The sequence below is a fragment of the Grampus griseus genome, assembly GCF_964374135.1.
Source record: "Grampus griseus genome assembly, chromosome: 6".
Taxonomy (NCBI): domain Eukaryota; kingdom Metazoa; phylum Chordata; class Mammalia; order Artiodactyla; family Delphinidae; genus Grampus; species Grampus griseus.
The window spans coordinates 69,737,935-69,764,194 of NC_139000.1; the positions used below are offsets into that span (position 1 = coordinate 69,737,935).

A 26,260-nucleotide genomic window follows, 5' to 3' on the forward strand; every position below is an offset into this window, starting at 1 on the left:
AGAGGTTTTGCACCCTGAGGCAGTGCGCCAGGCTGAGGCTTGGAATGGGTAAGAAGGACTTTATTTTACAAAGTGATGTAAAGTCTAAATGTGAGAATGGCGATGGGCCAAACTTCCATCTCTCTTCTCTGGCTGATCAGTTTCATCAAGGATGTTTATCGATGCTGAGGATGTAAAAAATGTGTTCTTAAAATCTATGTGCTTGCCTGCCCCTAGATAGTAATCATGTACCCACAGGGATACCAGTATCTAGGTTTGAACACTGATATATATATATATGTATATATTTTAATATTTGTTTATTTATTTTGGCTGCGCTGGGTCTTAGTTGTGGCACGGGATCTTTGCTGCGACATGCAAGATCCTTTAGTTGCGGCATGTGGACTTCTTAGTAGTGGCATGTGGATGCTTAGTTGTGGCATGCATGCAGGATCTAGCTCCCCGACCAGGGATCAAACCCAGGCCCCCTGCATTGGGAGTGCAGAGTCTTACCCACTGGACCACCAGGGAAGTCCCTGAACACTGATATATTAATGGATACCAGTATTCAGTGGCTTCACTGCTCTTTACTTACTCACCTGGAATCTCTTTCCTTTGGAGCACAAACAAATAGAATCAAATTTGTGGTTTTGGAAGAAATTGAGACCTTGTTTCCCCTCTAGAGGTCAGTCCGAAATAGTTTTTTTAAACAATTTTCTTTTTTTTTTTTTTCATTTATTTTGGCTGCACAGGGTCTTAGTTGTGGCATGTGGTATCTTCGTCGTGGCATGTGGGATCTTCGTCACGGCATGCGGGATCTTTTAGTTGCCTCATGCAGATTTCTTAGTTGTGGCATGGCATGCGGGATCTAGTTCCCTGACCAGGGATCGAACCCAGGCCCCCTGCATTGGGGGTGTAGAGTCTTACCCACTGGACCACCAGGAAAGTCCCACTTATTCTTTTTTTTTTTTTAAATTTGAAGGCCATTGAACCAATGGTACCCTAAGCATGGACTGGTCTAAGTATTTGCATCAACAGTTCCTTTAATCAATAACCAGTCTTAATGAGGGCAGTGAAAATAACCGCTTGCTGAACTTCATGACCAGTGAAAGTCTGTGAAGTTCTGTATCTCAAGAGTCAAAATATTTTTCCTTAATCCCTGAGTTTTCCTGACAACTTGTTAAGAAAAAGATCCCACTTGATTCGAAGGTCTAAGTTATATATTATTTATTTTCCTGTTATCTTTGAAAAGGTCAGAAGGAAGATATTTCTTTTAAATGTAATCTGCTTGGACTTCCCTGGTGGCGCAGTGGCTAAGAGTGATACTCAGAGTGATAGCACTTCTCGTATGAAGGCTGGGTCAGCAAGGCAGAAGCAGCATTACCTTTTAGGACCACGCCTCAGAAATCACAGTATCATTTTGATGTATTGTAGATGTCACAAACCCATTCAGATTCAAGGAGAGAGGAATTAGACAATATATCTCTTACTGGAGGATTTTCAACATTCCAGAAAAATATGTGAAATGAGGGAAATGTTGCTGCCATCTTTTAAAAATACAATCTGCTACAGTCCATAAAACGTCACATCCTTTCACATGTAAAATACATTCATCACTTCTCAAAACCTTCCAAAGTCTCATCTTATGGCAAAAATCCAGGTCCAGAGTTTCACCATCTCCGTCAGATCAAGGTGTGGATGGAGTTCCTCAGGCACAGTTCCTCTAGCACTGCTCGAGTGCCATTCTTCTCAATGTGAAGCCCTGTAATCTAAATAGAGAGGTTATTTGTTCCTTTACTCCCAACATGCAATGGTGAGGCAGGCATAAGATACTATAAGAGTCCCATTCAGAATGGGGTAAAGCAGAAAGCACATAGCAGTCACGGGCTCCCTATTAGGGCAGGTGGTGTCAATGTTCAGATTAGGGCTCAGTTCTAAGTCTCTGGGAGTTCTTCTCCAAGGCTGATTTTTCTCCTTTCTGGCTTCTTGGCTCTGCCTTTTAAGTTATCCTTCCTTTCCTACAAGAAGTGCTTATGTTTTACATCGTGTAGACTTCTCATCCTGCTTCCTTTCTGGAAAAGTTTGGGGATCTGAAGCTCTCTTTATTGTGTATGCTATTACTTTCAGTCTAAAGTGATATAATTACTGTAACCATTTACTGGGTTTGCTGTATATCCGTTTATAATGAATGCCATTGGATAAGAGGCACACCCACAAATCTCTTCAGATACATACCCTTTTTCACCTTGGGCTACCCATGAGTCTCCAGTGAGGCAGCAATTGGTGTTTTAGAGCCCTGTCACTTAATGGAGAGAATCTGTGAGGCATTCCCTAGGATCCTCAGAAGGCCCTTTGTTTGTCTGAAAGACTCTCTGAGACACCACCTAGATCTTTCTGAAGTCTTAAAGGATTTTACACTCATACTCAATCTGATCTGATAAATAGGGCTTGTTTGTTTATTGTTGTAGCCCTCCACTCGCAATACAAACAAACAATGTCCCCAGTACTATAGCTTTGAAACAAATGACTCCAAAGTCTATCACCCAAAATAATCAATGTCTCATCTCACAGATTCTGTGAGCCAGGGATTCCCACAGGGCACGGAAGGAAGGGCTGGCCTGTGTTTCACCATCTCTAGGGCGTCAGGAGCACACTCCACTGGGGGGCTGGGATTGACCTGGCATGTGGTAGGCACTTTCACTTGCCTGTCCGATGCGAATAAGTCTCAGCTGGGACCTCAGCTGGTACTGGGTACAGAAGCACCTCACAATGACTCTCCTTGTGGTCTGGTTTTTCTGTGAGTGTGGTAGACTCAGTGTAGTTGAACTTTTTAAAAGGCGCCTTGGGCTCAGAAGTGAGTGGCCCAGTAAGCAAGCTATTATGACCTAATCCATTGGTTCTCGGTGAGGGCAGTTTTGTCCCCGAGGGCACGTTTGGCAATGTCTGGAGACGTTTTCAGTTGTCACAACCGGTGATGAGGGCTGATACTGGCATCTAATGGATAGAGGCCAGGGATGCTGCTAAATACCCTACAATACCCACAGCACAGCAGCCACAGCAAAGAATTATCTGGCCTCTAATGTGTGCACCGCCAGGCTTGATAAACCCTAACCTTCCTTTGGAAGTCATAGAATATTATTTCCAACAAATTTTTTTGTAAAACATTGACACTCTGTATGGTTAGTCAATTCAAGATGGCTGTTCGCTTGCTCTTGTGCATCCCGTGCTAGACCAGTCCCTGCTTCACTCACACCCCGCTCACACCAACGTGCTTGCCCCCTGCCCCACCACGTGATTGTTCTAAAGCTTAGGGCCAAAACAGCTCGACCTGCTAGTTCATAAAAGGGAAATAGCTGTGGTGGTGATGGTCATTAACCTGAGGGGTTGTGAGAGACCTGCCCCAGCTGCTGGTGTCCTTGGTAACTGATGAGCGAACCAGAGGTCAGTTCTCCCTACAAATGGTAGTCTCCTGTGTCCGGGAGGAGTGGCAAACATGGCTGCCGGCCGATTGCGTTTCACGGCTGGGTGTTCTTTGAGGACCTTTTAATACAGACACGTAAGACCTCTGTCCAGTAGACCACTGATGTCTCTGCCACCGCCTCTGGGCTCTTTCTTGGGTCTGGAGATTGGGCAGCTATAAGGCTTGCAGGCCTGCAGGGTGCAGCGCAACAGTTGGCGAGCCAGCCAAGAAGCCCAGAGGCCGAGGATACTCCGGTGAGTGCTGAGATGTCGGGAAATAATGATGGATAACGGGGTAGGGTGGGGGGATAATCCCAAGGTGGCCATCCACTGGCAAGTGGGATCTGTGGCAGCTGTCTACCATGAGGCATGTCTTTCTCGACCCTTATACTGATGATATCCTGTTAACCTCAGAGGCTCTTTGCAGTTTAAAAGTAGCAGCCCTGTGCTTGTTGGCGATCTGACTTTCCGGGACTGGCTGGTGAAGGCAAAACGCGAGGACCTGGGTTTCCTATCCGATGGTTTGGGGGTTATCTGTTTGGGTAAAGGAGCGTACCCCCAACCCCAAACCCCTAAACAGTTAAAAGCCACAGGCTTCAGGGATATTAACTGAGGACAGGCTTGTGAATTGGGTGTGGCCACTTCCCCGGCAGGGTGTGGTTTGGGCCTTTGGCGATGGCAAAGTACTAATACCCTGGCGCTTCTGGGCCCAGCTGTGGAAGGGGGCGGAGCCGTGATGTAGTGAGTTGGAACGACAGTTCTATGCAGTTTGCAGTGTCTTACAACAGGTGGAAGCCGTTACAGAAGGCTTCCATGATGCGTAGAGCAACGCAAAGGACCACTCTTCAGGATCTAGAACAGCTGTGGGAAAGAAACAGGACTCCCATTGTTACCGGGCCCTTTCCAGATTCTTGGGCAGCAGTACCACAGAAATGATACCACTTCCACAAGACTCTTCGGCAAGCAAAGATTTTTATTAAAAGAGACAGCTTGGGCTTCCCTGGTGGCACAGTGGTTGAGAGTCCGCCTGCCGATGCAGGGGACACGGGTTCGTGCCCCGGTCCGGGAGGATCCCACGGGCCATGGCCGCTGGGCCTGCGGGCCCGGAGCCTGTGCTCCGCAGCGGGAGAGGCTACAGCAGCGAGAGGCCCGTGTACCGTAAAAAAAAAAAAAAAAAAAAAAAAGAGACAGCGTGTGCACAAGGGAGAAGGCTGGGGTGTGGGGCAGAGGAAAAAAAGTAGCTTCCTGAGAGGAAGGGGCGAGTTGCTTTTATAACAAAGGGGAGGGTTTGTCTCATAATCCCTGACAATTTCCAGAGATTGTCACACTTCTTCGTTCAGCAGCAGGAGGCTCCATGGTGGCTCTCAGGTTAGGGAACGCTTCTGGGAGGGGAAAGGAGTGCGTGAGGAGCTTCTGCAAGAGAGCCCCGGAACAAGTAAGGTTGAAATCTGCAGTTGAGCTTCTTCCCTTGTGGCAACTAGGTATACTCGTTAATGTAACAGAGATCATTTATTCCTGGGAGGATGTTGTCCCCCTCTCTTATCCCACCCCCAGGACTCAGGACCCCTTGGCCTTTGTTCTCTAGCTTGCAAGACCTGTTTTGCCCAAGACCATTGTCTGGCCTTTTTTTCAAAATGGCTGTACTCTTTCTTGTCTTCCTTTCTCACCATAGACATCGATATCAACCAAGGAATCCCACTTTCTTGGCTATGCAGTTCAGGAATGGCCTGGTAAAGATAAGTGCTGGTATTTCCACCTGCCTTCCAACCCTGCTGATGCCTTGCTAATTGAAAGGCTCCATTATTTGGCGCCGGCTGTGGGGACTGAGGGTGGACCGGCCGTATGGTACTGCAGGCCAGGACAGAAACCACAGGTAGGGGTGGTGTTATCTCAGAATGCTGTTGAGGCTTGTATTTTGCTTACTGGTCACGACCTCCCTGTATTGTATTGCTAGACTTCCTCGCTAGCCTGAGGGCAGGGAATCAGCTTGTGGACAGGGCCACCGTGGTGGCCAGGCTGCAAAATGAGTCTGATGGCTGGGTGTGCAGCGAGATGCCATGGGAAATCCATCTGGCTCATGCCGCCATAGGGGGGGCAACTGAAGACTCTTGCCTTCTTCCTGCCCTGTAGCCGAGGGCCTAGCTTACTCTTGACACTTCTTAGCAGCTGTTGTGTGTATTGCATTTGTGGTATCTGGTTGCGTGCGCCGCTATGTACCTGACCCCGGGGGTGTCTCGGAAGAGGGGCGGATGGAGATTATAAGGGTCGTGTAGGGTGCGTAGGGGTGGGGTGTGTGGTCAGGACACTCAGGACGGCTGTTCTCTTGCTCTTCGTGCATCCCCCGCTAGACCAGCCCCCACTTCCCTCACACCCCACGCCCACCAGCGTGCTCGCCCCGGGCCCGCCTAGTGATTGGTCTAATGCTTAGGCCAAAACGGCTCCACCTGCTAGCTCATAAAAGGGAAATATCAGTATCTGCTGTGATGTTGGTCATTAACCTGAGGGGTTGTGATGGAAGGGCCCCTGCTACTGGTTTCCTTGGTAACTGATGAGCCAATCTGATGAAAATTGCCTGTATAATAGTAGCTTCCCTCAAATAGGTAAGATTGCTGCCACATCTTGCTTGCTGTCCACGGGGTGTCGCTGCAGGACCTTTTTCTTAAGAGTCCCTGTCCAGTAAGACATTAATGTTTCCGCTGTCTGTGGGCTCTTTCTTAGGTCTTCATGCTGGGCAGCCACGGGGCTTGGAGGCCTTCGGGGTGCAGCCCAATACAAGCCTTTCCATTATTTAAAGAGGGATGAAGTAGACCAACCTCAAGTTGGTGAGAAATGGCATAGTTTTCAAGGCACACATGGGGTGGGAGACAGCATTGTTGCTGTCCTTGGAAGATAAAATCTGTCAGAGTCTCACTCTATTTCTCTAGCTATATGGTTTTAAGTTGTGCGTTCTGCTCTTAGAGCGAAGACTATGAAATATGTTTTTATCTTCCAGGAAGTCTTCAGAATCAGTGCTTTTGATAATCTTATTTCAAGGGACTTGGGTACAAGATGTGCTCACATTGCTGAGGTTTTATTTATTTACTTTTTTTATGCTTTGATGCCAGTATTTCTTTTTTTCAACATCTTTATTGGAGTATAATTGCTTTACAATGTTGTGTTAGTTTCTGCTGTATAACAAAATGAATCAGCTACACATATACATATATCCCCATATCTCCTCCCTCTTGAGTCTCCCTCCCACCCTCCGTATCCCACCCCTCTAGGTGGTCACAACAATGCTGAGTTTTTAATGTACAATATGTCTACACTATAGCTATGAGAATACTATGGACAGACCTAAATCTCTGGACCTTTTTTCTTGTCACATTAGTTGAAGGAAACAGAGCTTTTCTCAAATCTTTCAGATATTTTTTGAACAGTTAAAAACATTACTTATATGCATAAAGTAAAAGGGAGCATGTTCCACCCTCACCCTCCAAAAAAATTAGTAGCCTCCAAAAAAATTAACACCAAATTCTCTTCTCTCTGACCACCAAGAGCACAGTTGGAAGACTGCTAGTTCTCTCTGGGTGCTCTCACATGACTTTCTTTCCTGGAGTTGTAATGAAGCCCAGCTAGACGCCCCAGGATCAGCTCTATAGTTAACCCAAGTCAGGTGTCCTAACTTGCAGCAAGTGAGAGTACTCACCATGAAGAACCATGATAAGGCTCAGTAGGAAGGAGGGGTAAGGGGATTTGTATATGGTTTGAGCTTGGTTTACCTGATTCTAAGGAACTCAGGGAAGAGGGTATCAGTTCAGGATTGAAATGTTTGAGCTCATGTGAACTAGTGTTTTTTCTAAAGGTTCTAGGAACACAGTGGAGCTTGGGTAGTCCTTGCTGCCTTTTTTTTTTTTAATTATTTTATTTTTTTAATGTACTTTTGGCTGTGTTGGGTCTTCGTTTCTGTGTGAGGGCTTTCTCTAGTTGCGGCGAGCGGGGGCCACTCTTCATCGCGGTGCGCGGGCCTCTCACTGTCGCGGCCTCTCTTGTTGCGGAGCACAGGCTCCAGACGCACAGGCTCAGTAGTTGTGGCTCACGGGCCTAGTTGCTCCGTGGCATGTGGGATCTTCCCAGACCAGGGTTCGAACCCGTGTCCCCTGCATTGGCAGGCAGATTCTCAACCACTGCGCCACCAGGGAAGCCCCTTGCTGCTTTCTTACAGTCACTCTAAAGCTGAGAGGGTTGTGTTGTTGGCCACATTTCTTTAGAAATGTTAGGAAGATCACCTTGTGTTCCCCCACGCAAGGGAACTAAGGAGAATCCCATTCCTGTTTTTCTTTGGAAAATATAATGCCAGGATAAATGAGGAATGCAGCGTATGAAAACCCACTGTATGAAGCTTTGCATCTGGTTTGGGAATCAGGTTGCTGCTCTGTTGTATCAAAGTGACCACATGGCTCAGATCCTTTAAGATGATGATTAGAGATGTATGAGAAAATAGATAATAGTCTATGATGTGAGAGAACAGTGTTTCTCAGCATTATATTCTGGGTATTAATAAAAGCCGTTTTTATAGGTCACCTTGACTAGAAGAGAACTGTTGAGACTGTGGTAGAGATAAGGTCTGGGGTGTAAAGTCATTCCTATGGGATGGACAAAGGCTATTAAGAGTTAAATTGTAGTACTGTTGAGATTTTTCTTTTGACCATGCTCTTCTGAAAGCCAGCAGTGGGATGGTGACAGTAAAGGATACTAGAGAAAAATTAACCACTCTTTCTATGCAGGGATAGAGCATTGGAGTGGCAGGTTATGCATTTTTCTTGTGCCTGATACCACCATCTTCAGTCATCTGCACATCTCTCCAAATAGAATGGTGTTGGTCCAGCAACATCACTGATGTAGTAAGTAACCCAAGGAAGTGAGATTATGGATAGGAGAATAATCAGTTTTAATGATTTTTTAACAAAACATCCAGCTAGTGACTTGATTGTAGTTCGAGACTGGTTAGTAGCAGTAACGAGATGACCCCAGTTCTACCACTGTCCTGAACGAAGTCGCCTTGCGGCTCCTGCCTCTGCACACAACCAATGCTTCAGCAGACTTAGGTCATTCTCAAAGTTATAATCCTGATCGCTACCTAGATCTTGATGGGGCTTCTCTACTGTGCCCCAGTAGGTACTCCACATCAGCAGGTTGTCCACTGGGAGCTCTGACCAGCTGCAAGCACCCAGCAGGATATGTAAAAACCCATTTCTGGACACTGAGTTTGGGGGCTAACTAGAGGCATCTCCTTGAGCTTGGTCTACACACAGCAGTATTGCTCCCAAATGATAGCCAGGAACGTGTTGCACATGGCTGGTAAGTGTACTATGAGGTAAGTGGTAGGGGTGAATGAGAAATGCAGATATGGAAGATGGAGAAGTAAACTAAGTGGACAATGTAAGTGGAATCCATAACCCACTCCCCTTATAGGATGAAGTAGGAAAAGTTGAGGGCACAGGTTAGCTCATTAATGGAGAGTCAGTCAGACTGGAAAGTTAGAAAACCCTCTTTCCCCATTCTCTGAGCTTAAGTGATGCCTTTGAGTGTGCCTGTATACATAGGATGCATAGAAGGTTTGTGAAATCTGTGTTATCTGGAGAAGGATGGAGGGATTAATAACCAAACACTCTGCCTAGTAGGAAGAAATGAGTTGTTTTTATGGATCACTAATTCCTGGCTGGAATGTGTTGGCTTCTAAATGATAAAGTATCCTTCCGAACTAAGATAAAAGTTCAGTCAGTAGAAATTAGACTTGCCCTCCATTCACAAATATAGACTCTGCTGATGGGCTCTTAGGTGAAATGAGGCAAAGAATGATAAACCTCTACCTCTATAGTCACAGCCTTCTGGAAGATGGGCCAATAAAGAGCTGGAATACTGCATGAACTTAAAATTGGGAAAGGGCTGTATACACAATGAAACATCTGAGCTCAGGTAACAGACCTTAACTGCCATCAGCAGCTTTATATTCATCTTGTTCTAATACTGTATTAAATAGAACAGAAGGAACAAGCAAGGTTATAGAAAAGAACTATTGGCATAAGTGCATTTTGACAGGCTTCAGGAGGCACAATTAAGAGGTCACCTGTTTTCAATCATACCCATCCTGGGAGAAAGAATACTCAGTATGAGAATATTCTGCTCTGAGACAGTGTTTTGGAGATAGAGGAAATGGGTAGTTCCCTAGCCAAGAAATAGGCTTTCTTGGAACCCAGGGATGGTACTAAAAAGAATTTGGATCAGCTGGTCCAGAAGCCGCTCTGTATCACACATGTGTGCTATGTATGTGTTGTTGTCTGGGGTGGATGAAAGCTTTGTGGGTAGAGCAGTGATCTGATCCTAGCATCTGCATGGGCAAACCAATATATAAAAGCTCTTAGAATATTATAAGTTAATCAAGTTTACTTATACCTGGATATTTGCACATTAAATTCTTTCTGCCACTGAAAAGATTTACTCTGTTAGTGTGATACTTTGTAAGCTGAAGCTCTTTAGTTTACAATCCATTAAAAAAACCACATAGTAGTGGGTGTGAATGCTTAGAATCCAGATGAAATGGTGCAGATTTTTTATAAAACTCAAATTATATGAATTTATCAATAAGATAAAGGTCAAAGATATTTAAATCTGTGTTTTTGTGTTGTATCAAAGATACTCTTTGGTCAAGATGGTGGAGTAGAAAGACCCTGAGCTTACCTCCTCTCATGAGCACACCAAAATCACAAGTACTTGCAGAACAACCATCAATGAAAAAGACCAGAACCAACCAGAAGAGATCTTCTACAACTAAAGACATAAAAAAGGAACCACGATGAGAATGGGTAGGAGGGGCAGACTTAGATATAACCATGTCCCATACCCCCGGGATGGGAGACCCACAAACTGGAGAAGAGTTGTATTGCAGAGGTTCTCTCCTAGGAGTAACTTCTGAGCCCCACATTGGGCTCCCCAGCCAGGGTGTCCTGCACCAAGAAGTCGAGCCCCCAGAGCATTTGGCTTTGAAGGTCAGTGGGGCTTTATTTCCCCACCAGTTGAGACTCACAACATTGACTCCCCTTTTAAAGGGCACAGAATCTCCCTGCAGTGGGACCCAGGGAGAAAGCAGTAAATTGACAGAAGCCTGGGCCAGACCTACCTGCTGGTCCTGGAGAGCCTGCGAGAGGTGGCAGTGGGGGGCCGGGGGGGGGGGGCTGCAGCTCACCCTGGGTACTGGACCACGTGGACACTGGTGCGGGCAAGCACTGTTGTGGGATCCTCTCTCTAGCTCATCAGTGCCAAGACCTGACCCCACCTAACAGCCTGTAGATGCCAGTGCTGGGACACCTCAGCCCAAGCAACTTACTAGGTGGGAACACAGCAGACAGGCTGTATAAGGACAGGCTGTATAAGGACCTCCTAAGCCCACAGAGGCCTCTAGACATGGCTCTACCCACCAGTGGGCAAGCACTGGTGCTCTAAACCAGCCTTACCCATTAGGGAGGCAGACACCAGATTCAAAACCACAGTCATGCAGCCAATGGACCCAGTCTACCCACAGCTAGCTACACCCTGCCCTGGGATAAGCTGGTCCCCAGCCTTGCCCACTAGCAGGCCAAAACAAGCTTGGGGACACCCTGGACCCTGTACCCAACTGTGTCAGGAACCACCTCCCCCAACCCCCACTAGTGATCTGACACCAGCTGTGTGATCCCTGGGCCCTGCAGCCAGACTCCAGGACCTGGCTCTGCCTGCCAGTAGTCCAGCGCTAACCTTGGGACATGGGCAGGCAACAGCCCCAGAGTCTTCTGGACCTTGGCTCCACCTACCAGTGAGCCAGCACTAGCCCTGTGGCCCCCCTGGGGTCTTGCAGTCAGCTTCCCAGTGACAAGGCCCCACTAACCAGCAGCTGGCAGCCTCTGCACCAGGCAGGGCCTGGCAACCAACCACACTGCGGGCTAACCAAGCCTACCAGACCTCCCACATAGCCCACTACAACAGAAAGACCCACACAATCCTCATGGGAGGAATGCCTAGAGCATATAGCATGGGAAATGAGATGGGAGTGTGCTGCTGGGACGCATAAGACATCTCCTACAGAAGGCCCCTTCTCCAAGGTCAGGAAACAGACAAAATGAGGTTGCTGAGGAACATGTTCCAGACGAAGGAAGTGGAGATACACAACTTACCTGAGGAGAAGAATTCAGGGTAATGATGGTACAGATGATCAAAGAACCTGGGAGAAGAATGGAGAGAGAAGTTAGAAGTTTTTAACAGTTAGAAAATATACAGAACCACCAAACAGATATGAAGAATACAATTACTGAAATGAAAAATATATATGAAGGAATCAACAGCAGACTAAATGATACAGAGAAATGAATCAGTGAGCTGGAAGACAGTCATGTAAATCACTGCCACTGAAAAGAAAGAATGAAAAGAAATGAGGACAGTTACAGATACCTCTGGGACTACAATAAGCACACTAATATTTGCATTATAGGGGTCCTAGAATGAGAAGAGAGAGGGGGAAAGGAGCTGAGAACACATTTGAAGACATAATACTTGAAAACTTCCCTAACCTGGGAAAGGCAACAGTCACCCAAGTCCAGGAAGCACAGAGTCCCATAGAGGATTAACCCCAAGAGGAACACACCAAGACACATAGTAATTAAAATGAGAAAAAGAGAATATTAAAAGCAGCAAGAGAAAAGCAACAAACATACAAGGGAATCCCCATAAGACTATCAAGTGATTTTTCGGCAGAAACTCTGCAAGCCAGAAGGGAGTGGCACAATATATTTAAAATTATGAAAGGGAAAAACCTTTGCTATGGTACTTGAGGAGGGTGTATCCAGCCAAGAATACTCTATCTAGCAAGGCTCTCCTTCAGATTTGGTGGCAAAATCAAAAGCTTCATGTACAGGCAAAAGCCAAAAGAGTACAGCACCACCAAACCAGCTTTACAAATGATAAAGGAACTTTTCTAGGCAAAAAAAAAGGCGACAACTAGAAACAAAATTATGAAATGAAAAGCTCACCAGTAAAGGCAAACATACAGTAAAGGTAGGAAATCATCCAAGCACAAAGCTAGTAGGAAGCTTAAAAGACAAAAGTAATCAAATCATCTATATCCACAATAAGCAGTTAGGGGATACACAAAACAATTATGTGTAAAATATATCAAAATCAGTAATTGTGAGGGGAGGAAAGTACAATGCATTTGAAATTAGGAGACCAGCAACTTAATCGTGTGTGTGTGTGTGTGTGTGTGTGTGTGATATACAGATTGCTATATAAAAACCTCATGGGAACCAAAAACCAAAAATCTATAATGCACACACAAAGGAAAACCAAACAACATTAAAGATAGCCATCAAATCATGAAAACAAAAGAAAAGGGGAAAAAAGACCTACAAAAACAACCCCTAAACAATTAACAAAATGGCAATAAGAATATCATGTTGATAATTACCTTAAATGCAAATGGACTAAATGCTCCAATCAGAAGACACAGAGTGGCTGAAGGGACACAAGAATAAGGCAGGTGTGTGTGTGTGTGTGTGTGTGTGTGTGTGTACACACACACACACACACACACACACACACACTGCCTACAGGAGACTACAGATTTAGAGACACAGAGTGAAGGTGAGAGGATGGATAAAGGTATTCCACACAAATGGAAGTCAAAAGAAAGCCATAGTAGCAATACTTAGACAAAATAGACTTTAAAACAAAGACTGTCACAAGGGACAAAGAAGGACACTACATAATGATCAAGGGATCAATCCAAGAATAAAATATAATTGTAACTATATATGCATCCAACATAGGAGCACCTATATACATGTATGACAGACATTAACAGACATAAAAGAAGTCGATGGTAACACAATAATAGTAGGGGACTTTAAAATCCCATTTACATCAATGGACAGATCATCCAGACAGAAAATCAGTAAGGAAACACTGGTCTTAAGTGACATATTAGAGCAGATGGGCTTAACTGATATATATAGAGAGGATTCCATTCGAAAGTAGCAGAATACACACTCTTTTCAAGTGCACATGGACCACTCTCCAGTATAGATCACATGCTAGGGCACAAAACAAACCTCAGTAAATTTAAAACTGAAATCATATCAAGCATCTTTTCTGACCACAACACTATGAGACTACACGTCAACTACAAAGTTGTGTTTTGTGCAAAAAAACACAAACACGTGGAGGCTAAACAATATGCTGCTAAACAACCAATGGATCACTGCAGAAATCAAAGAGGAAATCAAAAAATACTTAAAGGCAACTGAAAATGAAAACAATGCAATCCAAAATCTACAAGATGTAGCAAAAGCAGTTCTAAGAGGGAAGTTTATAGTGATACAAACTTACCTCAGGAAACTAGGAAAGTCTCAATCTTTCTTTACACCTAAAGGAACTAGAGAAAAAAACAAACAAAACCCAAAGTTAGTAGAAGAAAGATCAAAGCAGAAATACAGACTAAAAAACAAAGATCAATGAAACTGAGTTGGTTCTTTGAAAAGATAAATAAAATTGAAAAACTTTAGCTAGGCTCATCAAGAAAAAAGGGGAGAGGGCCCAAATCAATAAACTCAGAAATGAAAAAGGGGACGTTACAACCCAGATCACAGAAATACAAAGGATCCTAAAAGACTACTACAAAACTATATGCCAGTAAAATGGACAAATCTTAGAAAGGTACCATCTCCCAAGACCAAATCAGGAAGAAATAGAAAATGTGAACAGACCAATTACCAATAGTGAAACTGAATCAATAATTTAAAAAACCCCCAACAAAGTCCAGGACCAGATGGCTTCACAGGTGAACTATACCAAACATTTAAAGAAGAGTTAACACCTGTCCTTCTCAAATTAGTCCCAAAAATTGCAGAGGAAGGAACACTTCCATACTCATTTTATGAGGCCAGCATCACCCTGAAACCAAAACCAAAGATACCACACACACACACACACACACACAAAATTACAGGCCAGTATCACTGATGAAGATAGTTGCAAAAATACTCAAAAAAATATTAGCAAACTGAATCCAACAATACAGTAAAAGGATCATATATCATGGTCAAGTAGGATTTATCCCAGGGATGCAAGGACTTTTCAATATCCACAAATCAATCAATGTGATACAGCACATTAAAACTGAAGAATAAAAACCATATGATCATCTCAGTAGATGCAGAAAAAGCTTTTGACAAAATTCAACATCCATTTATGATAAAACTCTAGAAAGTGGACATAAAGGGAACATAAGGTAATAGAGGCTATATATGACAAGCCCACAGCTAACATATTCAGTGAGAAGTTGAACACATTTCCTCTAAGATCAGGAACAAGACAAGGATGCCCACTCTTGCCACTTTTATTCAACATAGTCTTGGAAGTCCTAGAAAAGTCCAGAAAGGAAAAAGAAATAAAAGGAATCTGAATTGGAAAAGAAGAAAAACTGTCACTGTTGGCAGATGACATGATACTATTCACAGAAAATCCTAAAGATGCCATCAGAAAACTACTAGAGCTAGTCAGTGAATTCGGTAAAGTTGCAGGATACAAAATTAATATACAGAAATCTCTTACATTTCTGTATACTAACAACGAACTATCAGAACAATAAATTAAGGAAACAATCCCATTTACCATCATACCAAAACAAATAAAATACCTAGGAATAAACCTAGCTAAGAAGGTAAAAGACCTGTACTCAGAAACTGTAAGACACTTACGAAAGAAATTGAAGACATCACAGATGGAAAGATATACCGTGTTCTTGGACTGGAAGAATTAATATAGTTAGAATGACCAAACTACCAAAGGCAATCTACAATTCAAAGCAATCTCTATCAAAATACCAAGAGCATTTTTAACCAACCTAGAACAAGTAATTTGAAAATTTGTATGGAAACACAAAAGACCCCAAATAGCCAAAACAATCTTGAGAAAGAAGAATAGAGCTAGAAGAATAATGTTCTCTGACTTCAGGGTATATTACAAAGCTACAATAATCAAGGCAGTATGTACTGGCACAAAAACAGACACATAGATCAATGGAAAAATATAGAGCCCAGAAATAAACTGATGTATTTATGGTCAGTTAATCTATGACAAAGGAGGCAAGAATATACAATAGAGAAAAAAAGGCAGTCTCTTCAATAAGTGGTGCTGGGAAAACTGGACAGCTACATGTAAAAGAATGAAATTAGAACATCCTCTAACACCATATACAAAAATAAACTCAAAGTGGATTAAAGACCTAAATGTAAGGGGCTTCCCTGGTGGCGCAGTGGTTGAGAGTCCGCCTGCTGATGCAGGGGACGCGGGTTCGTGCCCCAGTCCGGGAAGATCCCACATGCCGCGGAGCGGTTGGGCCTGTGAGCCATGGCCGCTGAGCCTGTGCGTCCGGAGCCTGTGCTCCGCAACAGGAGAGGCCACAACAGTGAGAGGCCCGTGTACCACACACACACAAAAAAAGACCTAAATGTAAGATTGGATACCACAGAACTCCTAGAGGAAAACATAGGCAGAACACCCTTTGACATAAATTGTAGCAATATTTTTTTTGATCTGTCTCCTAAAACAAAGTAAATAAAAGCGAAAATAAACAAATGTGACCTAATTGAGAAGATTGTGCACAGCAAAGGAAACCATCAACAAAATGAAAACATAATTTATTGATTGGGAGAAGATATTTGCAAATGATATGACCTATAAGGAGTTAATATCTAACATATATAAACAGCTCATACAACTTAACATCAAAAAAATTAACAGCCTGATTAAAAAATGGGAAGAACTGAACAGATATTTTCCCAAAGAGGAAATGCAGATGGCTGAGGTACATGAAAAGATGTTCAACATTGCTAATCATCAGGGAAATGCAAATCAAAGCCACAATGAAATGTCACCTCACCCCTGTCAGAATGGCTATCATCAAAAAGAACACAAATAACAAATGTTGGTGAGGCTGTGGAGAAAATGGAACCCTTGTACACTGTTAGTGGGAATGTAGATTGGTGCAGCCACTGTGGAGAACAGTACGGAGTTTTCTCAAAAAACTACAAATAGAACTACCATATGACCCAGCAACACATATCAGAAAAAACAAAAACACCAATTCAAAAAGATACGGGTGGGACTTCACTGGTGGTCCAGTAGTTAAGAATCCACCTTCCAATGCAGGGGACATGGGTTTGATCCCTGGTCAGGGAATGAAGATCCCACATGCCACAGGGCAACTAAGCCTGCAGGCCGCAACTACTGAGCCCATGCACTCTAGAGCCCACACGCCACAACTACTGAGCCCGCATGCTCTGGAGCCTGCGTGCCGCAATGAAGAGCCCGTGCGCTGCAATGAAAGATTCCACGCGCTGCAATGAAAGATTCCACGCGCTGCAATGAAAGATCCCACATGCCACAACAAAGATCCCACATGCCGCAACGAAAATCCCACATGCCGCAACTAAGATGCAACCAAATAATTAAAAAAGATACATGCACCCCAATGTTCATAGCAGCATTATTTACAATTGCCAATATACAGAAGTAAATGGATAAAGACGTGGTATCTATATACAACAGAATACCTCTCAGCCAAAAAAAAGAATGAAATTTTGCCATTGGTAGCAACATGGATGGACTTGGACGGTATTACACTAAGTGAAATAAGTCAGACAAAGACAAATACTGTATTACTTACGTCTGGAATCTAAAAACCACAACAAACTAGAGAATATAACACAAGCAGACTCACATATATAGAAAACTAACTAATGGTTACCAGTGGGGAGAGGGAAGGGGGAAGGGGCAATACAAGGGATAGGAGATTAAGAGGTACAAACTATTACGTATAAAATAAGCTACAAAGATATATTATACAACACAGGGAATATAGCCAATATTTTATAATAACTAAATTGAGTATAACATTTAAAACTATAAATCACTATACTGTACACCTTATATAATATTACACATCAACTATATTTCAATTTAAAAAATTTCTTTAATGGAACCACAGGAAAATTTTTTTTTCTCTGAATATCTGACCCTCTCTATACACTAAGAGTTACCATAGGGATTTTGTATTCATTTATTTGAGTATCACCTGAAGACTGAACTTTCACATACACAATAAAAACTTCTGGTTTTTGTCATTACTGTTTTTTTAAAAAGCCTACATTTTCTGTAATCCATCTAACTAAGGATTTTGACTTTCAACCAGTAGGTGGCAGAATAACATCAACCCCTAGAAAGTAGTTGTTCAGAGACTGTTACCAAGAAAATAGAGGAACTATCTATTATTAGTGCATTTGGTTAAGGACCACAACTTAAGCAGTTCTGTAGTGTATGCAATCATCTTTAGTGAATATCTAAGTCTTTTTTCAACCATCACTCTGCCATTCAAATATATGCTTAAAAATGGATACTAGCAACACAGATAAGGTATCAAAATCGGGGGAGAAATTCCAAAACATTCATTTTTAAAAGTATGGAAATTTCCCTGGTGGTGCAGTGTTTAAGACTCTGCCTGCCAATGCAGGGGACATGGGTTTGATCCCCGGTCCGGTAAGATCCCACATGCCACAGAGCAACTAAGCCCGTGCACCACAACTACCAAGCCTGCACTCTAGAGCCCATGCGCTGCAACTACTGAGCCCACAATGAAGAGCAGCCCCTGCTCGCCGCAACTAGAGAAAGCCCATGCACAGCAACAAAGACACAACACAGCCAAAAATTATTAACACATGTATGTGGAATCTAGAAAAATGGTACAGATGAGTTGGTTTGCAAGGCAGAAATAGAGACAGATACAGAGAACAAACGTATGGACACCAAGAGGGGAAATTGGGGGGTGGGGGTGGGAGGGGATGAATTGGGAGATTGGGCTTGACATATATACACTAATATGTATAAAATAGATAACTAATAAGAACCTGCTATATACATAGCACAGGGAACTCCACTGTACGGTGGAAACTAACACAACATTGTAAAGCAACTATACCCCAATAAAAAAAATTGTTTTTAATTAAAAAAAAATAAAGAATACCTCTCTTTAACAAAGGAATTTAAAATTCTAATTCTAGAATTATCCCTATTAAAATTACCTACAAGGCACAATGCCTCGTGTTACAACTATAATCTGCTGCAAGTATTAACCAATGCTTTAAATTATGATACAAATAATATGAAACGAGGTTTTTATACTATGCAGATAACATGACTCTCTAAGGTAAAAAAAGAGAATCCCCCAAAATCCCCTGAAAATGTTAAGAATCAATGAGAGTAATAACAAAAACATGGTAAAATCATGTATTTCCTACTACTGCAATAGTTTGAAATATAATGTGAAAACAAAACCCCATTCAAAACAGCAATCTACATGCCAAGGACAACTTGAATAAAATATCATTATAACTGAAGAAAAAGACCCTAGTTTGCCCATATTATAAATAAGACCTTTATTACATGATGTTTACAAAGCATAAAAATTCAGTGAGAAAGTAAAGATTATTCAAAAAGTTGTGATGGAACAAGTGGATAATAACTTGGAAACAGAAAACTAGTAAAAAGCTGTATCCATAACAATAACATAAAATACCAGGGTAATTACACCTTCACATGATGGGGGGAAGTTGTGCAAGACAGCATTAAAAAAATGACAAAGGAAAAACTAATTTCACTACATTACAAAAAAATACCTTGGGGGCTTCCCTGGTGGTGCAGTGGTTGGGAGTCCACCTGCCGATGCAGGGGACACGGGTTCGTGCCCCGGTCTGGGAAGATCCCACGTGCCGCAGAGTGGCTAGGCCCATGAGCCATGGCCGCTGAGCCTGTGCTCCACAACGGGAGAGGCCACAGCAGTGAGAGGCCCACGTACCGCAAAAAAAAAAATACCTTGTATGTTAAGACATGCACTCAAAGAAAGATGGGAAAATACTTGCTGTAAAGATAGATTAATAGTCTTAATATAAAAGGAATTTTCATAAATTTATTTTAAAAATTCATCTTCATTTCAACCAGAAAAAAGAAAAGCTATCTGAACAAGAGACAAGCAGTAAATGCTACCTTAGCACGTTAAAAATAAGCACTGACAAAGCAATAGAGTAAAGGACAAGGAATGTGACATCGGTACTATGTAAAAAAAATTATCACCAAAAAGTCAAAATGCAATAAAAGACAGACATATTTGACTATTAAACTGAATGTGTCAAGGTGGTCAAAAGGTACAAATAAGTCCTGGGGATATAATGTTCAGCATGGTGACTATCAATAATACTGTATTGTATATTTGAAAGTTGCTAAGAGAGTAGATCTTAAACGTTCTCATCACAAGAAAAAAATTGTATTAACTATGTGTGGTAATGGAAGTTAATTAGACTTATCATTTCATAATATATACATATATAGAATCATTATGTTGTATGCCTGAAACAAATATTATATCTGAATTTTTAAAAATTGAATAGCCCAGCCTCCACAAAAATGACATAAATTGAGGAAAAAAGTCTTTGTAGCTAATAGGATACTTAAAATAATAGACAGGAACAAATGATTCACATATGAAAAAATGCACATGCTCAATAAGCAAAAAAGTCAGTGTTTCCAATAATTAAAGAAATATAAATCCAAACAGTAAGATAACTGGAACTGCCAAGATTGCCTTTGAAATAGTCACTAAACACATTCTGGTGGAAACGCATAGTCACACAATCCTGGAAATATTTTTCAAAAGCCTAAAAAAGCCTACACTATTTGACTCAGATTTTACTTAGAACTTATCACAGGGTAATAAGAGATAAAATTTTTTTAAAGAATATTAAATTTGCTTAATTTATGATAAAAAATTGGGGGTAGATATTTAAATATATAACCATAGGGAAATGGAAAAAAAATATGAAGGCACATTCATGGGTGAAATACTGTATAGACATTTAACACTTTCAAATAAAAGAACTTGTGAAAATCATTAAGACAAAACTAAAGTAAAAACTTATGCAATACAATGACAGTAACAAATATCTTACTAAATGCTTCTCTGTGTATGTTTTATGCTAATCACTTTATAATATTATCTCCTTCCGATTCTGATATAGATAACAATTATTAATGCCCACCACCAATCCCATAGACAAATGAGAAAATGAAGCTTAGAGAGGTTAACTTACCCTAAGGTCTTTCAATCGTTGAGCTGCGGATAGAACGTTGGTTTTACTTCTGATAGTATGCTTCTGTAGTTTTGAATGAAATTTTCTGTAGGAGTATATTTTGTCTTTATAATCAGAACAAGATAATTTTAATTACAAACCAGAAAAATTTGAACATGATTAAATATGTTTGCTTTGCAGGTAATCTACAGAAATACTACTCTTGGCAAGTGGGAAAAAAATTAAATATGGATTTTTATCTGGTTTTAAAATGGAATGTTTTTCTTAATGCACATGCATTTGATAATTAGGAAAAAAGCACCTTACATATTATTTTCTAATACATACAGATTTTAGAAAACTTGGAGAAAGCCATAATGAAAGCAGTGTGTGCCTTTGGAAATTGAACTTACTTCCTTTTATCATCCAGATTTTAGCTTAAGTTCTGACATATTTGCAAAGTATTTGACAAATGTCTGTACATATATAAATTCATAATATACCTAGTATTAACATGTTACTTTTGACATGTGGAATCACTGATAATTTACACCCTCTGTTCACTTTCATTTTCCTGTACTTACTGTAATAGGAATTATTTTTATAATCAGGAAACTTAACAAAAGCTTATTTTTGAAACTATCAGAAAAACTAAAACAAGAAATAAAATGTTAACAGAATGCTTTACATAGCTTGCAGCTTTTATCCTCTTTTAAATATTTTTCTAAATGTTCTGTTAAAAAAACTATCAGCTTGTAAAATAAAGATATCTTTCCAATCATTTTAGTCACCTCAAATTTCTTTACCTGTAAGGAAGGAATTCCAGATTTAATTAGATTTAATTAGCATAACACCAGTCAGCTGTTTTATGATTATCAAGAGTCCTGTCAATTGCAGAAAGTTATACAGTAAAAGAATGAGAGGTGGGATGTGTGAGGCTGGAGGCAGGGGGTAAAGGTGGAGCAGTTAACTTACCTGGCTGAACAATATTTAGTTAATTACAAAGCAACACAGTCAAATGTAATAGAAGGCAGAAACCTTTTCTCAACAAGGGAAAGAGAAAAGCTTATGCAGAGCAGACATGGGGCAATACCATCTCAGCATGTCAGAATTAGCACCAAAAAAGTAATACATCAAAATGATGTAAAAAATAAAGGAACCATAGCAAAATTATACCCAAAAGGTCAAAATGCAAAAAGATGGACAAATTTGATCTCAAAAATTAACTAAACGGCCCTGCCTCTGTAAACCTCTAACAGATTGAGAAAAAAAGTCAATGCAAGCAAATGCCAGTTAAATTATATTTATTATATAAAGAGATCCTATAACTGGATATGAAAAAGGAAGCAACTCCAATAGGTATTACAAGGGCAAAGGATATTAACATTCGATTAAAGAGGAACACAGCTACTCAAAAAACACAAATATTTAACTTCATTAATAATTAAGGAAATAATTAGGATGCTATTTCTTGCTTATTCAATGTACAAAGTTATTAGCAATTTCTACTTTTTCTATTTCCTAAATGTTCTCAAATGTGCTATTTTTAGTAATAAAAAAATTGACTCATTTAAAAAAAATAGGAAGTATGAAATTTTCTGCCAATGCAGAAATCATAAAAGCATTAAAATGAATCAATACCTGTATGGGCAGTGAGGTTCAGATCCCTTGAAGCCAATTCCTTTTGTCTTGGTTCCTGAGTTTTATTATGAGGTTGTCAATAAAGAGAAGGTTGTTCCTGATTTACACTATGACAATCTCCCAAGTATAGGGATATAAATATAAACATATGTATGTTAATGTATACATGTAAATTTTTTCTTCAGGTAGACAATTATTCCAGGGAAGTAACTCTTCAGATTCTTCAGAATCACTCACTTCGGAGGACTCTTATGATTCCATTTGCGGATAAGGTCCCATTAAGATCTCCCCATGTGGTTCTGAACCAGTAGGGATGCCCTTGGTATTGAAGAGGCTGAAGATCTACTTTAGTACTGCATGCAAGACAGCAGTGTCCTAGGCTTTCTACAGCTGGCTTCTTAGGGAATCTGAAGTTGGTCCTGTCCTTTAGACATAGCCAAAAAGACATTTTTCTGACCTGATGCCAAACAGTACATCTTCTGCTTGCTCAGATTACAGCCTTGAGGCAGATCACACAAAGCTCAGGATGCACATGGGCTGGAGCAGCACCAGGGCAACCACCTCAAATCAAACAGTCGTGTTAGAATGACTAAGTTGGGAGACTGAACTTTAAAACCTATAGCTTTGATCAGTATGTTTTTCTTTGTCTTGTTCATAAATTTTACTGAACAAAAAGGTGGAATGTAGCAGAGCCTAAAGTTACTGAGAAGAAGCAATTCTCTGAGACTTGAACTTTGCTAAATAACCTGTATAAAGGCAACTCTACAGAAAACAATATATAAGCAGAAAAAGTGACAAGTTTCATCTGTAGTAACAATTCAGTCAAATGACAAATTTGGTTGTCAATTTAATGTTGTAGTTCTCATCTACATCAATTCAGTAAGACAACACAGACATTTATTCTCTAGTACTGAATTCCCGTTTGAATAGAAATAGCTGCTAGGCAGAAAAGAATTTAAATTTAAAAACAATTTCACTATAGCTAAAGTGCCAATTGATTTAAAAATTATGTGTATGCATGCATATACATTGTGTGTGTGTGTGTGTGTGTGTGTGTGTGTGTGTATTTTCTCTCTCCCTCTCCCCAGAAAGATATGAAATCCTGACTTAGGGTTGTACTATTTTTTGAGTTAATATTTTTGAATTTATTATTTCTCTGGTCTGCCTAAGAATCGTCACATATTCTGAATGTACCCACACAATCTGGTGAGTTGGCAGCTATGTCAAAAACTCTATGAAAAAAGGGAGGCAGCTAATAAGGCTTGGAGACCTTTTTTGTTTATTATTTTAGGTTAGAGCAGGCAGCCTCCCTTTGATGTTTTGTAGTCAAAGATGAAAACTTTCAACTTTGAAGCATAATGAATATAATTATACATTTACTACAATCACCTACACTTTGACTTACACACCACCACAAAAAGACATCAAACAAACATTTTTCTACTTATCTTTTTACATTTGTTAAAATGGCTATGTTGAATACATTTTCAGAATGCATTTGTTAACCATTTGATAAACATACTAAGCCAAGCAATACAAATAACATCAATTACCTTTTTATCTAATAACTGTACCAATCAATGTAAGAAGATACAACTGAAGGGGAAGTATGGGATCATCCATGATGCACTGCAAAGGTATTTTACACCTTGGTCCTAAGAATGATCTGAAGGTGCTGAAAGAGGTGATTCTCTGGAAGGTGACCCAGGGTTTTCTTCAGGTGGAAAAACTGTGAGAGTACAAGCTCGAATGCCACCAAGTGACTCTGGAAGGTCAAAAACTTTATGCCACTCATCCTTTTCTGGGTCATATTTCTGGACAATTTCTACCATACAACGATTATTCCAAGAATATCCCCCTACGACATAGATTTTATTTTCAAAGACGGCAACTCCGACATCACTCTGACCTCTTAACATGGCAGCAATTGGTGTCCACTGGTCAAGGGTCGGTGAATAGTATTCACAGCTTAGAACATCATCATAATCACTTGTTCCTCTGAAGTGATTGCCACCAATGACATAGAGCTTGTCTCCAACTGTACACATGCAATGCAGACCTCTGACTGTAGTCATTGGAGCCTTCTGTGTCCATTTGTCTGTATCAGGGTCAAAACACATGAGCTCGTTTTGGAAAGTATCATGAGTAATTCCTCCTGAAATATACATTAAGCCTCCGTACACTGTTCCAGCATGGCCATAGTGGGGTTCACTCATTTTTGCAACATAGCTCCACTCATTCATTCTTGGATTGTAACATTCTACTGTGGCCAGCTCACCAGCTGCACTTCGCCCACCAACAGCATACAAATGTCCTTTGAGAGCACTCAAGTGGAAAAATGTGCGCTTTTCATTTAACGAAGCAACCTGCATCCACTTATTATACCGAGGGTCAAATCTGAAAACTGTATCAACGGCAGTTTTTCCTTTTGTATCATAATTACTTTGACCACCAACTACATAAAGAAAGTTTCCAATGACAGCAATGCCATGCTGGTAACGAGGAGCATCCATTGGGGCTAAAGATCTCCACTCTTGCGCCCTTTCATCATACATCCGTAATTCTTTACTGACAACCAGCTGCTGCCTCAAAACTCCTCCTAATGTAACCAAATGGGTTGAGTCAGATCTAATGGCAGTTCTATCTGACTGCATCACTGGCTGCATATATGGCATCATTTGGTAATTGCTAGCTTCCAAAAGCAAATTCACACAGGTATTGTCTGTTCTCATGAAATCTACTGTCTGCACATAATTGATGAGATCCTGTGGTGTCATCAGTGGAAATCGAATATTCTTCATTAATTTTGCAGCATAATCCATCCGAGGGTCTTCCAACCTTAGCCAGCGACAGGCAGCCTTGAAAAGCTCAAGTTCAGTACAGTGCTTAAGACTATTGCTAGAAAGCACAAAGGCAAGCCGTTCAAAAGGGAGTTTTAGAAACTCCCCAGTACTCAATAATGCAGGAAAATTCTTCAGGATGAAATTATTGACATATTTATCTACCTCTATAAGATTGTAGGTGTTAGCAATTCGTCCAACTTCAACACAGTTATCTAAAGAGACTCCTGAAATAAGAAACACTTTACAGAAGTCTAAAACAGGTAAAATTTGTAAAAAGCTGGCTGCTTCAAGTGTGTCCTGAAGATTGTCCATATTAAGAGAAAGTTTTGCAGTATAAATAAAATCAATTATTTTCTTCAGACCAACTTTGTTCACCCCATGAAGCTTAATGCACATTAAATCTTGTTCTTTCATTCCACCTGTGAACATAGCCTTGAAATAATCACTAGCAGACGCCATCATAGCTCTATGAACAGGGAAGATTTCATCTCCATCACCTGGTACCAGGGTCACGTCACAAAGCAATCCTTCTATTCTAAGCTGATCAAAGCCTTGCAAAACCACCGAACTGTGAGTATTGCTGGTAAAAAAACGTGTGGTTCCTGCCTTGCAAGGCTGTAAATGGGCGGAGACGCCCATTTCACCGTTACCAAGAGACACTTTCATGTGAAAGCCTTCCTCTTGCACAAAGATGTATGCCGGCCAAAGAGGTTATGACCTGAAAGCTTTAAAGGAAACGAGGATGTCCAAAGAGCAAGAGAGCTTGCTTTCCTTATCAAGGGCAAACAGTCACTGTGGCACACCTCAGAACACACCAGTCACTCTCTGAAAATTGTTCTATAGCAGGACCACAGAGGGCTGTGGACCTCAAATCTGATTATTATGTAGATAATTCATCACCTGAAGGCAGTTTAGTGACCCGGTTCACCGCGTCCGGCCTGCGTTGCCGCTCCTCCCGCAGTTCCGCTCCGGGCCAAGGGGGAGGTGCCGCCACGTCCTGCGGCCCCGGGGTTCGCTCGGCGGCGAAGCCGGGCACCTCAGCGAGCGGCCCGCCGCGCCCTCCGCTGTCCTTAGAGCGTCGCCGCGGCTACGGGCCCGTCGTGGAGCAAGGGCCTGGAACACTGGGCTGCAACCCGGGCCGAGGCCCCGACG

At 41.4% G+C, this 26,260-nt stretch overlaps 1 protein-coding gene and 1 long non-coding RNA gene across 3 annotated transcripts; one reads left to right on the forward strand and one right to left on the reverse strand.

Annotated features, from left to right (window-relative positions):
* On the forward strand, positions 1-8,604 carry LOC309824236. The gene is made up of 3 exons (XR_014296895.1): positions 1-48; positions 8,205-8,321; positions 8,593-8,604. It is a non-coding gene; the product is annotated as an uncharacterized lncRNA (long non-coding RNA).
* On the reverse strand, positions 1,529-26,260 carry KLHL9 (kelch like family member 9). Of its 2 annotated transcripts, none has more exons than XR_014296894.1 (6): positions 26,009-26,260; positions 20,646-20,730; positions 13,834-13,879; positions 11,628-11,674; positions 10,159-10,248; positions 1,529-1,748 (listed from the first exon to the last, which is right to left on the reverse strand). XR_014296894.1 is itself a non-coding variant. In XM_082656948.1 (6 exons), the coding sequence occupies exon 1, from the start codon at positions 25,772-25,774 to the stop codon at positions 23,921-23,923; it is 1,854 nt and encodes a 617-aa protein (XP_082513074.1). In that variant the 5' UTR covers positions 25,775-26,260; the 3' UTR covers positions 1,529-1,748; positions 10,159-10,248; positions 11,628-11,674; positions 13,834-13,879; positions 20,646-20,749; positions 23,819-23,920. The 2 variants fall into 2 exon arrangements, 1 of the variants encoding a protein (XP_082513074.1); XM_082656948.1 differs by having other exon boundaries at positions 20,646-20,749; positions 23,819-26,260.